The sequence below is a fragment of the Leptopilina heterotoma genome, unplaced genomic scaffold (genome assembly GCF_015476425.1).
Source record: "Leptopilina heterotoma isolate Lh14 unplaced genomic scaffold, ASM1547642v1 Lhet_54, whole genome shotgun sequence".
In the NCBI taxonomy this organism is placed as follows: Eukaryota; Metazoa; Arthropoda; class Insecta; order Hymenoptera; family Figitidae; genus Leptopilina; species Leptopilina heterotoma.
The window spans coordinates 4,123,306-4,139,745 of NW_025111118.1; the positions used below are offsets into that span (position 1 = coordinate 4,123,306).

Here is a 16,440-nt window from a genome sequence, read left to right on the forward strand (position 1 = left end):
TTTTTTTTATGTTTTTGAAATAGTAAATATACCCGCATATTAAAGGACAGAATTTTTCTGCTTTTTGAATAAATTTTTTTTTTTCGCTAAAACGAAATATCGTAAATTGTAAATTACGTTCTTTAGAAGTGTGCATAAAATTTTGTCATAAAATAGATATAAATTTTTTTTTAAACAGAAAAAAAGGACACAATGTGTCCTGATTTCTATTCATTTGGAGGGTTCGTGTTGACATAAGCTTGATTAAATTATATGAAAATTGTAGAGAGGAGAAATAATGGAAAATATAATTTTTTTAATATTGAAAAGGAAACATGTAGTTTTTTCATATATCACAACATCAGAAGTGAATTTTATGAATTCTTTTATTGGTTTTTTTTCAATTTATTCTTTTTTTGTAATTTAATATTTTTGTAATTCATTTCTTAATTAATGGATTTTATTTTAATTTTATTTTTGATCTTGTCTTTTTAAGTTAAATTTAAATTTTATTTTATAAGTTTAACTTTTATTTTATTTTTCATGTTTAATTTTAATTTTATTTTTTATGTATAATTTTAATTTTATTTTTTATGTTTAATTTTAATTTTATTTTTTATGTTTAATTTTATTTTTTATGTTTAATTTTAATTTTATTTTTCATGGTTAATTTTAATTTTATTTTTTATGTTTAATTTTAATTTTATTTTTTATGTTTAATTTTAATTTTTATGTTTAATTTTAATTTTATTTTTTATGTTTAGTTTTTATTTTATTTTTTATGTTTAATTTTTATTTTTTCCTCTAAAAATGACATTTTTCCTATTTCTCAATGTTTAGAAAATATTTTACATTTTTGAAATTTTTCACATTTATTGTACATTCCTCATTTCTCCCTTATTTTCCTCTTTTCTCTTCTATTATTAAGTTCCCTTTTTTCTATCTCTTCTTTTTTAAATCTTTGTTCTGAATTTTTTGCCAGTTATGCTTAACGTTAAGTTTTTGTTTCTATATATAGTTTTTTTTTCTCTCTCTCTCTCTCATCGTCGTCGTTGTCGTCATTATCGTCTCGTTGACTTGAATTTTTCTTTTCTTCCCTTTATTTCTCGACTTCCGCTTAAAAAACTTTTTATTGTTATCTTACTTTTTTTTTGAGCATTAGTCTTTTGTCTTTTGAAATTCTCTTGCCCTCGTTCATTCTCAATCGCATCATCTCATGTTCTCTGCCGTTTTAACACTTTCCTTTGTCCTTTAAAACTAAAGATGGAAATATTTAAATTTTGATATTTACTTTGTGTGTATGTGTCTAAAAAGAGAGAGAGAGAGAGAGAGAGAGTGACTAAAATTTAATTTTCCTTTTTGAAACATTATTGGTTTTTGAAATAGTATTATGGCTTTTGGAAGTTTGAAAAGGAATTACTAAGGTGGTTTTAAGGAGTCTAACGAAATTTTCTATGCACGGAAATGCATCTTTGTAAAGTGGAGCAACGTTGCCATTTTGTGTGTTAGCCCATCCTCCTCTCTTCTTTTTTTTTGTTTGAATTAATACTATAGGAATGGAAACTTGGTCTCTGGCACACTGACTCGATGCTTTCAAAATGGTTAAAATTCTCTTGCTTGTTTTTCATTGTAAAAGAGAGATTATTTTAAGCTTTTACCTAAATAAACATTTTTCAGTTCAAAGGTATCCTTGGCACGATTTTTTCATATTCATTCTTCTAATCCAATGAATTTAGATAAGTTTGGACAGAAAATTTCATTCCAATAATGTATTCATTCTCTTTTAAGAAAATAAACAGTTTTTTTTTGTTTGTTTGGAGGAACTTTTTTTCTAAACAAGAACAAAATTAAAAAAATATAAGCAACAATGGAAAAAAATAAAGAAATATAGAAAGTAAAGTAAAATAAAATAAAAAAAAACAAACAAAATAAAAAATATATAGTTATATATAAAAAAATATAAAAAATAAAGAAAATGAAAAATGAGCAAAATAAAAAAATATAAAAAAACATGAACAAAAATAAAAATAATCAAATAAATAATAGGTATCAATAAAAAGTAGTTATAAATAAATGAAATTTATAAAATTCATTACGAAAATTAATTTCGAAAAAAATTAAATAAACAGTAAATGTTGAGAACAATTAATGCAAAAAGGGAAAATAAAAACAAAAAAAAATTCTCATGTAAAACGAGAATGACATTGAATGTCATTTTAATGGATTCACTAAAAGCCGCAATTCATTTTTCATTTGAAATTTTATCATTTTCAAGTGCAATTGAAATTGATGAATAAAATTTACCTGAAAAAGAATATCAAAATTAATTTGTAATTGATAAAAGATCGATATTTTTTCATTGAAATTTTGGCGAATATGATTAAACTACAATAAAAAAGATAAAAATTTTTTTTTTGTATTCCTCACTTAACAATCGTACAGTTTTGAAATTTTTTTTAACGAAAAAATAAAATAAACAAAAATAAAATTTTTGAAAAAGTATGGGAAGAATTGAAATATTTTTCTTGAGTTCATAAAAAGAAGATTTAATAAAAGTCTTGAGATTATTATGACATGTTTATTTGTTGTCGAGCATCACTATCGTCGCATGCACAATAGATGCCTTGAGGGTCAGGTTATACGATGATAACTTTGATACAACTAAAGTACTTTGCAAGTATTCTCGGCATTTCGCATTCCAACTGTTACTGCGGCTTGAATTTCAAATGACTTTACGCAGCACTAAACATCAGAACTATAATTTTCATGGTGTTAAAATTTTAATTTCGATGAAAATCCCAAAAAAAGTAGATATAGAAAAAGAGAAAGACAACAATTTCAACCGAATTTTTTTTTATATCTCTCCCTGTTGATCGGTGCCAACTTTAATTCGAATACATATTTGAATTTAAAGAAGCTGACCTCATATTTTAATATGAGGTAAACTTTTTTAATTATTTCGGATAAGAAAGTGATTAAGAGGGATTGTGAGAAAAAAAATTTCTTTTCGTTTCAGTTTGAAATTTACTTTTCCTAGTACTTTGCGACTTTAGAAGAGTCGCTTAAAGAAAGTCTGACTAAATGTCTGACTGAAAATGGTTGTTTACTACTGTGGGATTTATAATTACAAGAGAATTTGCATAATTTTTTGGGAAATTCACTTTCTGTGTCTGACTAAAAATTCGATTTACTACTGAGAAAAAAAATTATTAAGATAAAAAAAAAAATTTTCTTTATTATTAAAAATTACTTTTAATTAAGACAAAATGTAACAAGAATATTCAGTCTTTTGTCTGGCTTGAAATTACTTTTACCACTGAGATAAAATAATTACGATAATACTAGATTTTTTGCACGATTTAAAAATAATTTACTCCTAAAGAAAGAAAAACGAGCCTCTAGTTTAAAAATTATCTTTTTAATTTGGTAAAAAATTAGTGGATTATGTTTGACAATATCTAATTTTTACTACTTGTTAAAAAATTATATTTAATTAATTTTTAATTTTTAATTTTTAATTTTCAATTTTCAATTTTCAATTTTTAATTTTTAATTAATAAAAAATAATTATAGTGCTATAATTATTTTTTATTAATTAAAAATTAAAACTTTAGTCAGACATTCTGTAATTTCATTATTATAATAATAGAATTACAGAATGTCTGACTAATGTTGGATTTAACTACTTACGGTAGGGGAGTGGCAATAATATTAACTAATATTATGTCTGACTGAAATTTTCTTTTACTATTGACATAAAAAATCCATTTCTAAAAATTAACGCTATAATGTTTTTCATATTCAAATTATTATGTAAAATTTTAACTGAAATTCATTTTAAAATCAATTTTCATTTGAAAAATCTACAAGAATTTAATTATTTAAATGCAAAAGTAAATAATTTATGGAATAATTTAATGTTTCTCGAAATTCAATTCTCATATAGAATTTTAGTAACAAATTTTTAAATAATTGAATTCTTTTGTCGAATTTTATTAAAACTTGCATGAAAATAATTACTTTTTTCAAGGAATTCAATTATAATTGTATGAAAAATAACTAAAACGCTGCGATGAGTTTTATTATTAGTAAAAATAATTGAATCCTTAAGAAGAATTTTATTTCTCTTGAAAATAATTGAATTTCTGCAATAATTTCTAACTTCTCTAAAATTAAATTTTTTTCTAGTGTTTTTAACTAGAATTCTTCAGTAAATCCATTATTTTTAATAATTTTTAAAAAAGTTCTTTGAGAATTTTCAAATTCATTCGTTTAAAATTCAATTTTACAAAATTTCAATCATTCGGAAATTCTGCAATTAAATATATATTAAAAACTAAAAACTTGAAATAATTTCAATAAAAATTCTATTAAACTTTTGAAAAGAATTAATTCTACAGAATTGTTTGTCAAAAAATATGAAAAATTAAGAATTTCAATGATTTTAATTTGAAACTTTTTCAAAATTTAATTATATCTAAAAATCCACGTTATAATGATTTTTATATTTAATTATACTCTAAAATTTTAACTAAAATTCATTTTTAAAACCATTTTTATTAGTAAATTCTACGAGAACTCAATTATTTAAATACAAATAAAATGCAAATAAATAATTTATTAATTTCATGTTTCTTGAAATTAAATTCTCATAAAAAATGTTATCAACAAATTTTTTAAATCATTAAATTCTTTGGACGAATTTTAATAGAATTTTTAAGAATAATTACATTTCTCGAGGAATTCGATTAAAATTGCATTAAAAATAATTGAAATTCTGCAATGAGTTTTATTATTTATGAAAATAATTGAATTCCTAAAAGAATTTTATTATTTATAAAAATAATTGAATCTCTGTAAAAATGTTATTATTTATGAAAATAATTGAATTATTGCGAAGAAATTTGAAAAAAATTGGAAATAATTGAATTCCTGTAAAAAATTTTATTATTTATGAAAATAATTGAATGTTTGCGTAGAATTTTATACAAATTTTTTTTAATAATGGAATTCTTTTGGAAAATTTTATTGAAATAGTAGGTATTGAAAATCATTGAATTTTAGATAACTTTTGAAAATAATTGAAATTTTGACAAGAATTTGATTAAAATTTTGTAAAATAATTGAATATCAGAGAAGAATTTTATTATTTATAAAAAGAATTGAAATTTTGACGAGAATTTTTTTAAATTTTTGAACACAATTTTAATCCTTTCTGATGTTAATTTAATTCTAGAGGGATTAAACTGTTGCAGATGTACTAACTAACTTTTAATCCTTAAAAAATCTTATATCTAATTAAAAATACATTTAAGCTAATTTAAATCTTTATTTTATTTTGAATTTTAAAATTTAAATAACTAATTTACAGAAAATCGATAAGTTAAGTCTGACAAACACTCATTTTCCCTACTTAAAGATAAAGTAAAAAGTTTTCGCACATCCCTTAAGGGTTTGGATTTATAACTCCCTGTCTGACTTAAAGTACTTTCTACCACTGATTTTATCATTTTTCACCATTTTTTCCTTGAAAAAAGCATAATACCTAAAGTTGTCTGACTAGAACCGTACATTACTACTTACACTAGCCTTACAAAGAAATTAAAACCTTTTTGTCTGACTATATTCGATATTTACTACTTTTTTCTAAAAGTGTAAAGAAGAGATGACACGACTGTTAAAAAAAATAATACAAAAAAGGAAAAAATTTCTTTTGTAGTAAATTTTTTTTCTTTCTTTATTCTGAACTTTGAAAAAATGATGATGTTTGCCAAAGAATATATGCACACATGTGTCTGAACTAATTTACAAGTCTTCAATGATAGAATAATGTCGTGACCTTATTTCAAGTTTCCCTTGGGTCTGACAGATATTCAATAGATTTTTCACACAGAAGTGTGAAATTTTTCTTTTCACAAAATTTGACCGCATCAAACAAGGAACTGTTTGTTCTCTCGTTCATTTCTTATTTACATTTCTAGTCTCTGTTATTTATTCCTTTGATGTTTACAATTTTCCCCCTTCTCTTTTTTTATACACTACATTTCACCTTTTATTTCATGACACAAATATTTATATACAAATAGTATATTTTGTACAAAAATATTTGACTTTTTGCGGTTTGCATGAAATTTTCCCCAACGAAATATTACAATTGTTTTAATTCGAAATTTAATAAATGGTATTACTTTTTTTTGAAGCTAGAAAAACGGGAAAAAAAGAAAAAAATAATACTAAAAAGTGAATACTTTTAATATTTTCTGTGTTAAAGTATTATTATAGTAATTTTAGTAAAAATTAACTTCTATTAAGTCAAACAAAACTTCAAGTAATTTGGTCTGACTGAAATTGACATTTACTACTTAGAAAATAGAATTTTATGTTTAAATTTTAATACCGAAAAATGAATGTCTGTATTAATGAAATTAATTTCGTTTGATAAAACTTTTTTTTTGTTTTCAGATTGACAGTTCAACAATAGACGATAAACAAAATGGACGAAGGGGAGAAATAAAGAATCGAGGAATTAAACCGTAAAGAAAAATTTTTTAAAAAAATAAAAACAAAAAAAAATACTGCAAGCAAACTAAAGGCGACGAAAAAAACAAAATGAAGCGTGTTCGTCGAAAAAGAAGTGTGAAAGAGAGAGAGAAGGAAAAAAAAGTGATGAGAGTTAAATTTAACAAATTGGAAATCTAATTGAAATTAAGTGGGGCAAAAGGGGAAATTCGAATTCACCATTTTAGAGAGCGAGAGAGAGAGAAAAGAGAGAAAGGGAGAAATGGTGTCGAAAGGTATATTGCTCGTGGTAATGATTCATTTGTTCCACGGTTCGGTTCATGTGCATGGCAGTTACTTTGGATCAACGACAGTGACGAGGAGCGGAAGTGGCGTCAAGATTGGCAGCACTGAACGTGGCGCCGTTTCCAGGGGACTGGGCATTGGCTCAGGAAGAGGAAATTCCGGAATACGTATTGGCGAGGGTCGAATACACAACTCAACAAGACAGAAACCAATACCAACAACATCAACTACAACAACCGCTCAACCTTTTTACACTCAACCATCAGAAACCATCAGTCCTGGTGACAGCACTAATATTACTTTCCTGAAGGTGAGATTCTTTTTTCTTTCGTTTTACAAAAAAAAAAAAATTATATTATTTTTTTTTCTCTGCATTAAAACTATTAAATAATCACAGTTCTTTTAAGGATATCAAATTGAGCCAAAAAACAAATCAAAAACATTGTTTCGCAAAATTTTTGATTCCTTTTTGTCTCAATTTGCCATTCATAGAAAAACTGCGATGAGAGGCTAAAATAATATAATAATATAAATAAATGAATAATATAAATCATTTAGCAATTTAAAATGATAATATATATTTTAATATCTATATTAAAAAATTATAAATAATAAAAATAAAATCTATATAAAATAATTATATATTATTAAGAATAGTAGCAACAATTCGCGCGCAGCTGACTTCTCACTCACTTTTTTCAAATAGAATTATTAATTTTAAAAATAATAGAACGTAAACATTTTTACTTCAAATTTTTTTTATAAAAATAAAATATTTGAAAATAAATAAAATATATAATAAATAAAATAAAATATGTGAATTGGAATATATAGATTTAATATTATAGATATAATAATTATATATTCTAACATAGAGAATTCAGAGAAAAGTAAGGAATTTTTATTAAAAGTACTGACAAAATTAAATTATTAGAATTCATGAGAAAATTCTGAATTTTTGTGTCTTCCTTGCTTGACTCATAAACTATAAAATTATCACGAATTCTAATACAAAAACCTTCAATTCCTTCAATTTCTTCAATTTCTGACAAAAATTTCTTTCTAAATAACTTAAATCTTGAACAACTATCATAAAATAAATAAATTATTTAATGAATAATTTTACTTAAATATTTCAAAATTAATTCAATTTTAAAAGAGTTGCGTTTATAATTTTCATAAATAACAGTTTCAATTTGAAATTTTATGAAATTTCAATGTTTAATGAAATAAATTAGACATTTTAATGAACTGAGATTTTTGAAAAATTTTGATAATTCAAAATCTTCTAAAATTTGTTAAATTTGTCAATATATTTTTCATTAATTATTAGAAATAATGGATTTATAGAAGAATTTCAGTTAAAAACTCAAAAAAAAATTGAATTTTAAAAAAGTTACAATTGATTTCAGAAATTTAATTATTTTCAAAAGTAATAAAATTCTTATCACAATATTCAATTATTTTCAAAACTTACAAAAATTTTTTTTTGAAAAAATACCAATTATTATCTTTATAAATAAAAAAAATTCTTCTTTAAAATTCAATTATTTTCAAAAGTTGTTAATAAATTTGGAAAAATTTCAATTATTTGCAAAAACTTTTCTCATTTAAATGATTTTCAATATCTACTACTTTAATAAAATTACTCAAAAGAATTCAATTGTTTCAAAACAATTTTTAAAAAATTGTACGCAAACATTTATTTATTTTTATAAAGAATAAAAATTCCACAGGAATTTAAATATTTACAAATTTTTTATAAGTTTCTTCTGAAAAATTCAATTATTTTCAGAAATAATAAAACTCATCGCAGAATTTCAATTATTTTTAATACAATTTTAATCAAATTCCTCGAAAAATGTAAGTATTCTAAATAATTTCATTAATATTCGTCAAAAAAATTAAATTATTTAGGCACAAATTTGTTAATAAAATTCTTTATAAGAATTAAATTTTAAGACACATTCAATTAAATAAATATTAATAAATATTCAATAAATAATTTACTTTTGTATTTAAATAATAGAATTCTCGTAGAATTTTTTAAGAAAAATTTAATTTGAAAATGAATTTTAGTTTAATTTTAGATAATAGTAGAATATGAAAATAATTTTTAAGAAGTTACAGTTATCTTTATGATTTACAATAATATTTTTAAAGTTTATTAATTTCAAAAACATTTGAATTTGAATTGTTTTGAAAATCTTAATTCCTATGGAAAAATAATAATTAAATATTTGAATTATTTAAAAAAGAAACTATTCTTTTCGAATAATTTGACAATTAAAGATATTCGTAAATACATGTAACAGAACAATTTTTGTTAATAAATTTTTTTTCCTTATTTTCTAAAAATTAAAAATATTTTATTGTTTTATTTTCAATTAAATTTTTAAATTCCCAAATATAATTTATAAACATTTTTTTACTTCATTTTTAAAAAATTTTAAATTTTATTAAAACAATTGAAATTAAGAAATAGAATTGATGCAAATTATGAAAATTGAGAATTTTCTAAATATTAAGAAACGTGAAATTTGTTATAGAAAAAAGCATATAACAAACAAAATGAGTATATTTTTTATTTGTTATAAACTATTGTTTACTACTTAAAAAAAATTATTGAGAATTGGAGTGTAAGGAAACCTGCAGGTTTAACTAAAACTGACTTCTACTACTTACCATAAATTTACAATGTATTGAAATGTTTTTTCTGATATTGACTTTTACTACTATTAAAAATAGCTTATACACCTGAGACAAAATTTATTTCAAAATGTCTGACAATAACTGACTTTTACTACTTACAATAATTACAAACTTCAATGACGTTTTTCTAACGAAATTTCTGACTTTTATTTCAGTAGCATAGGAATTTTTAAACTATTGTTTACTTACTACTTTTAAAAATATTAACCAGAATTTTCAGAAAATTTATGTTCAATAATTACTTTCGCCCTCTAATTGAAATATAGTTTTTGTTGCTGTAAAATTTTTTACGCAAAAAATACAATAAAGATTTGAAATTTTGTCTGATTGAAAATGATTATTATAAATAAAATAATTTGACAATGTGAATAATTTAGCAATACGGAAATTTAGAAACTTCTATCATTATTTGCAGAAAAATTATATTTAAAATTTATATTTACTGTCTGACTAAAAATGATTTTACTACTTAGAAAAAATATCAAGAGAAAATAAAGAAGATTTTAAAATATTTTGTCTGACTAAAAACAACTTTTACTACTAAAACAGAAAAATAAGAAAACAATTATATTTCTTCATACTTAAAATTCACTATTTCCATTATTTTGTCTGACCAAGAACGACATTTACTACTGAGGTAAAAATAAAAAGGAAATTCAATCTTTTGTCTAACTAAAAAATTACTTTTACTCCTGAGACCAAAATTCAATGATAATAACAAAAGAAAATAATAATAATAATAAAGAAAATACTGATAAAAGAAAGAAGACCTCAATTTTTATTCGAATTAAAATTAAAAAAAGGATTAATAAAAATTTTCAAAACAATACTATTTTCTTTTAATACCAGCCAGTATTTTTTTTTCTCCATTTTCCAATGAGATGAAAAGGAAAGGAAAAATGAGGATTTTGTGGTAAATCGAATATATACTGACCCAATAGAGATACTTATCTTTGAAATGCTTGTATATAGATACTTCTCAATGGAAACGATTCTTTGGGAATGGAATAACTTTTGATGCGAGTATACTCACTGTGAAGATACGATTATACATTGGGGGCTTGGGTATATTTTTCCTCGAGTTGCAATAAAATCGGTTTTTGATATTTATCGAGGTAGAGAGGGTAATATTTTCTTAGACTCTATCAAATTTGATCAGATTTCATTCAAGTCTTTAGTTGATGGCGTAAAAAAAATGGAAGAAAAAAAGTTTCTTTTCTTTTTTCAATTTTATTTTCCCTCCAAGTAAAGTGAAAAGAGAAAATTTATCATTTTTTTGTGAAATGAGAATTTTTTGTCTGACTAAACACGTTATTTACTACTTCGAGAAAATGTTGGCAAAATTTTTGGATAACTTTCTTTACTGGGGGGAATTTCTAGTGAAAAATTGCCAAAATATTTAAAGTTTACAAAGTTTTCTTTGTCTGACTATTTTTTTTTCTCTGACTCACATTGACTTTTACTACTTGTAGTAAAATTATTAATTTTGAAAATCTTCTGCTTGATTTTAAATGGTTTTTTATTATGTAAAAATTCTGTATAAAATTAAATTTGAATCAATTTTTCCTAATTAGAAAAAGAAAATTTTTAATGTCTGACTATAATTGGTCTTTACTACTTAGAGCAAAATTAAAAATTTTGACACTTTCGCCTGACTATAATTAAAGTGTTATTTTTACCATTTATCTTGTGCTTTTCGATACAAAATTCAAACTCGAAAAAATACTTTTTGTTACAATATTTTTTTCCAACAAATTTTGAAATAAAAAAATTTAGATTCGCAGTAGTGTAAAACTCGTCAAGTCAGACAAAAATTGCCGTACAAGCAAAAAAAAGTGCTAGAGTAAGCAAAGCACGTTCTAAGTAGAGTATAAAAATCGTTGATTCGGACATGATTCTGATTTTAAGTAGAAAAAAGTTGCATTAGTCAGACAAATTTCTACTTTCCAGTGAAACGATTGTCGTTTAGTCAGATATAGTTTTTTCGCGAAGGGGTAGAAAATTTAGAGTGAACAGAACAGAAAGGAGTGGAAAAAAGAGAAAGAGGAGAAAAAGGAGAACAGACGAAAAAAGGGAAAAAATAGAAAGAGGAGAACGAACGAAAAAAAAAATACAAAACGAAAAAAAGAGAGGCGAAAAAAGAATAAAATAGAAAAACGAAAAAAAATTGAAAAAAGGAAAAAGAAGAAAAAAAGAGAAAAAGAAAAAAAATTGAAAGAAGGAAAAATGGGAGAAAATTGAGAGAAACTTGAAAGTAAAATTTGGTTACGAAATTCGTCTTTCAAGTGAAGTAAAAATCGTTTAGTCAGACAAATCGAATTTCTAAATCTTTGAAATTTTTTCCCATTGTCAATATTTTTATTTCTACTAAAAAAAAATTTTTTCACTGATAGTAAGCAATATATATTATACGATCGTATGTAAACTTGCCAAAATCCATATGTACACAAATTTACTGTATGTGTACATTTCGAGTTGACAAATCAGATGAAATTTGCCGATTCAGTTTTAGATAGCAATTAGCAACAATACCACTTGTTCAGCTTCATGTTTATCATTGCTGACATTTCAGAAATTTCGTTCACAATAATTAACAATCAGACTCTCGAAATCGTGGTAATTAAACAGACAGGATTTTCGTTTAACTATCCCTTTTAGCTCTCTATGACTTTCATGATAATTATTATATTATTACTATCATCATCATTGCAAAGGTATTTTAATTTTCATCTCCTGATAAATTTCATTTTCTTTTGAAATATTGGAACGTTTCAAAATTTGTGGATAATTTGTTTTGTATTTTAAAATTCAAACTATTCTTGGTGAAATAGAAGAAAAGAAAGAGGAAATATAATTATAAGGAGTATAATTGTATTTTCTGGTAATTTTTTTTCTTCTTGAAATTATAGAAGTTTAGTTGCGAATTGAGAAAAAGTTGTGAACAATTTAATTCTGAGCAAACTACTTCCTGTGTCTCGAGAGTCGAACCAGTGAACTCACTTGGAGAAAAAGTTTTCTTTTCTAAACTTTTCTATTGGGTTCGTTAGCACAATAAATTTTACTTTGATACTTCCGGAAAAGCAGCGAGTGTGTCCATTTGGATATATTCAGGAGTATTTTTTTTCCTTCTCAATAAAAAGATTTTCCCAGCAATAATCGTGACAACTGTTTATCGACGTAAACTATAATTATGTTTATTGATAATACAAATAATTATTATTAGTAATAATTATTACTACTCATAAACATATTAATTAATATTTTCGTAACCATTTTTCAATTTTTTTTCTATTTATTACAATTTTTATTTTTATTATTATTAATTTTACTATTCTCTTCTTATTATTGTATTTTTTTTCATTATTGTTATTAATTTTATCATTATTTTTCATAAAAATTGTAATTCCTAATATTTTTATTTCCCTTCATATTTTTATTTTCATTGATTTTATTAAAACCGTTTTTTAATTATGTTGTGACAAAAAAAAGTCTGATTATTTAATTACTACAATTATGTTTTTTAAAACCTTTTCTTAAATTATTTTATTACTAAAAATGTCTAAATTATTCATATAATGTTTATTATGATTATTTATTTTTTAATTTACAAGAATAAAAAAATTTTATCTAGATACTTTCATTCCAAAAAAAAGTGTCTCCTTGTTTAGGAACATTTCTATCAAAATATTTTTGAATACATATTTTTTCAAAAAAAAAAAAAAAAAATACTCTCGTGAAAATTTCAAAAAAATAAAATTGATTTTAGAAAAGGAAAAAAAAATACATGATAAAAATACAGTTTTCCAAGTCGGAAATCGCGAAAATTTACGATTCATGCTCGAGAAGGAGCATATCCATAAAATAGTGCCACTGATTCATAGCAAGTGCTGCAGAAATTTCTTTAAACATTGAAGAAGAACGCTATTTCCAATAAATAAAAGGGAAAAAAAAATTTTGAAAAGAAAATTCTTATTCAAAGATATATAATTTAAATTTACCCTTAAGAGGAGAAAAAAATATTGGCTTATTCATTAAAAAGCAAATTTTTTTTTATTTTCGATGATTTTTTTTATATTAAAATTTTTGAAAAGATTTCTTTTTTTTATTTACTTTTATTAAAGTTCTATTAGATCAAAGTGCATATTGTACTGAATTACATAGAGTTCAATCGATGCTTTTCAAAGCATTGAAAAGTGTATGTCGCTATATTTGAAATCAATCAATAATATCAGCAACAAGTGAAATTGATGATCAATTGTACTCCACTCAATAAGCAAATAGAGATGTCGGTTATAATTCAATTGAAAATTGTCTTTCTTTTGTATTCGACAACTGTGCAGGGGATTTTTTATTTCTTTTTTTTTTTGTAAATTATGAGACTCTTTTTTGGGTAAATTTATTTTATATTTATGATTTAATTTTCTTTCAGTATTATTAATAATAATAATAAAAAAAATTATTTTGTTGCAATCATTTTTAACAGTTTTATAAATTTTTTACTTACTAAAAAGATTGTAAAACTTTGTAGTCTGACCAAAATTGAACTTATCTACTTACAGCAAAATAAGAAATTTTTATATCAACTTTTTTTTTACTATTATTGACATTTACTACTAAGGATAAAATTGATCTGAATATTTCTAATTTTTGATTTCTACTGCTTTAAGTATAAAAAAATTTAAGTCTGACTAAAACTGATTTCTACTACTGACAACGAATTTACAAATTTTTGAAATATTTTGTCTGACTGTAACTATCTTTTTCTACTGAACAAATTTGCTAGAATATTTTTTAACTAGAAGCAATTTTTAACAATTAAAGAGACCTAAGATTTTTATAGTCTGACTAAAACTGACCTTTACTACTTACAGTAGAATTTCAAGTTTTTAATTATGTGCCTCAGAATAATTGACATTTACATATTCACAAGCCTAAATAGATAAAAATAGTTTTTAAATGCCTGACTAAAACTGATTGATACTACTTACGAAAAAACGAATTTTCCAGTCTGACTAAAACTGACCTTAACCACTTAAACTAAAATTATAATTCCTTTAGAATCTTTAAATATATTTATTAATTAGTAATAATTCCAATATATAATAATACTTTCTTCTATTTATAATAATTTTTATTTCTTTTTAGAATAATCTTTATTTTTTTTTTATCTATTTATAATACATAACAATATTTAATTAATAATAACTACTTTTTATTGATGTTAAATTAAAAATAACTTTTTATTTACCCATTTGAGTAGTAAAATTTTTATACGTCAGACATTGTATTTTTTTATATACATAAGTGAAATAAATCGGTAGATTGAACGCGTAAACTTTTAACTGCTATCAATGTTACAGCGTCAGACAATTTCGTTCTCTAAGGAGAAAATCATCAAGAGAAAAATTTGAAGAAGGAAAAAAATACTCTAAAGCAGAAAATAGTTTTTTTTACTCCTTTCTTTAAAAGAACCTGTACAGTCAATTCAGTTTTAAGTAGTATAAACTTTATCACGTCTGGAAAAAAAGAAATTAAAAAGTATTATTACTTTATTAACTAATTTAACAAAAAAAAAAAGAAAAAATTCTCCCCGTGTGATGTAAAAAGTAAAGATAATAATTATTTTTATTTTAAAATTAAAAACTTAAGATTTAAAAATTTTTAATTTATGATATTAAATTTTAACTAGAAGATTTCTGTGACATAAGTTGATAAAGTTATTAACTAGTTAATATAAAAATGTAGTTGGGGAAAAAAAGTAATCTGACAGAAAATTGGTAAATACAATAAACGGAAGTTAAATTATTGTTCAGTGGAATAAAATTCTCGACAAGTCAGACAAAAGTCGTCTTTATTTGTCTAACAGTAGAGAAAGTTTCCCACTGCAAACAAATGATATTTTAAGTAGTATAAGAGTCGTTGTGTCAGACGTAGTTCACCTTTTAAGCGGGAAACTAACCTTTTTCACTCAATCAAAGTTAAGTCTTTAAGTATAGAAAAAGGTCTATATTCGACTCGACGAAAATCAATCTTGTAAGTAGAATAAAACATTTGAAAAGGTTCAAAACAATTCCTCTTTTAAGTAGTATAAAATTTATTCTGTCAGACGAACTTTTGTCTTTTAAGTCTAGAAAGAAATTTATGTTACACAGACGTTTATTTGGTTTTTTATATATCATCTTCAAAAGCATTTTCAAATCTATTTTACTTTTGAGCTTAGAATAGTTTTTGAGAATTCTACTTTGTAAAATGCTTTTTCAGTTTTGAACTTTTTTGTGCTTTTTTAAATTTTTGTTTTCTTTTTACTATTTTTTTGTCATTTTACATTCATTATTTCATTTTGATCTGTTTTAATCTTTTTTGAACTTTTATTCTTTTTTGATCTTTTTTTTTTACCTTTTTTGATCCCGTTGACCTTTTTTCCTCTCTTTTATATTTTTCCTTTTTGGACTTTTATTACTCTTTTTGAGCTTTTTTACCTCCTTCGTTATTTTTTGGGGGCTTGTTACCTTTTGATCTTTTTTATATTTTTCTTTTCCTTGTTTATTCTTTTTGAGCTTTTTTTATTTACTTTTTTTTATGTTTCGGCCTTTTTGCCATTGTGAGCTTTTTCTCTTTTTTACATTTTTCTCTTTTTTGACTTTTTAAAATTTTTTTTGAGCTTTTTAAAATTTTTATTTAAAAATTTTTGGCTTTCTTTTATCCATTACCAGTTTTTTTTATAATTTTTGAACTTTTTCGAACTTTCCAAGTGCCAAAAAAAGTGGAAAAACAAAAAATAAAAGAACAGTAGTATAAATAATGTTACGTCAGACAAAAGTGTCAACAAGTGTAAAATTTTTCTCACGAGTGTCAAAAATAAAAAAAAAACTTTTGAAGTTAGCTTAAGACTGATTGTTGCACAGTCATAAATAAACTTTTTGGAGTTGACAAACAAGTGTCACC

General features: G+C 23.0%; 1 protein-coding gene across 5 annotated transcripts in view; it reads left to right on the plus strand.

Moving 5' to 3' along the window:
* Positions 1 to 16,440, plus strand: part of LOC122508401 (glutamate receptor ionotropic, NMDA 2B) — a 200,811-nt gene that overhangs the window by 57,999 nt on the left and 126,372 nt on the right. For all 5 annotated transcript variants that reach the window (XM_043621707.1, XM_043621706.1, XM_043621705.1 and 2 more), the window contains exon 2: positions 6,442 to 7,093. In XM_043621707.1, coding sequence (XP_043477642.1) covers positions 6,761 to 7,093 — 333 coding nt within the window. In that variant the 5' untranslated portion in view covers positions 6,442 to 6,760. The remainder of the gene's footprint in view (positions 1 to 6,441; positions 7,094 to 16,440) is intronic.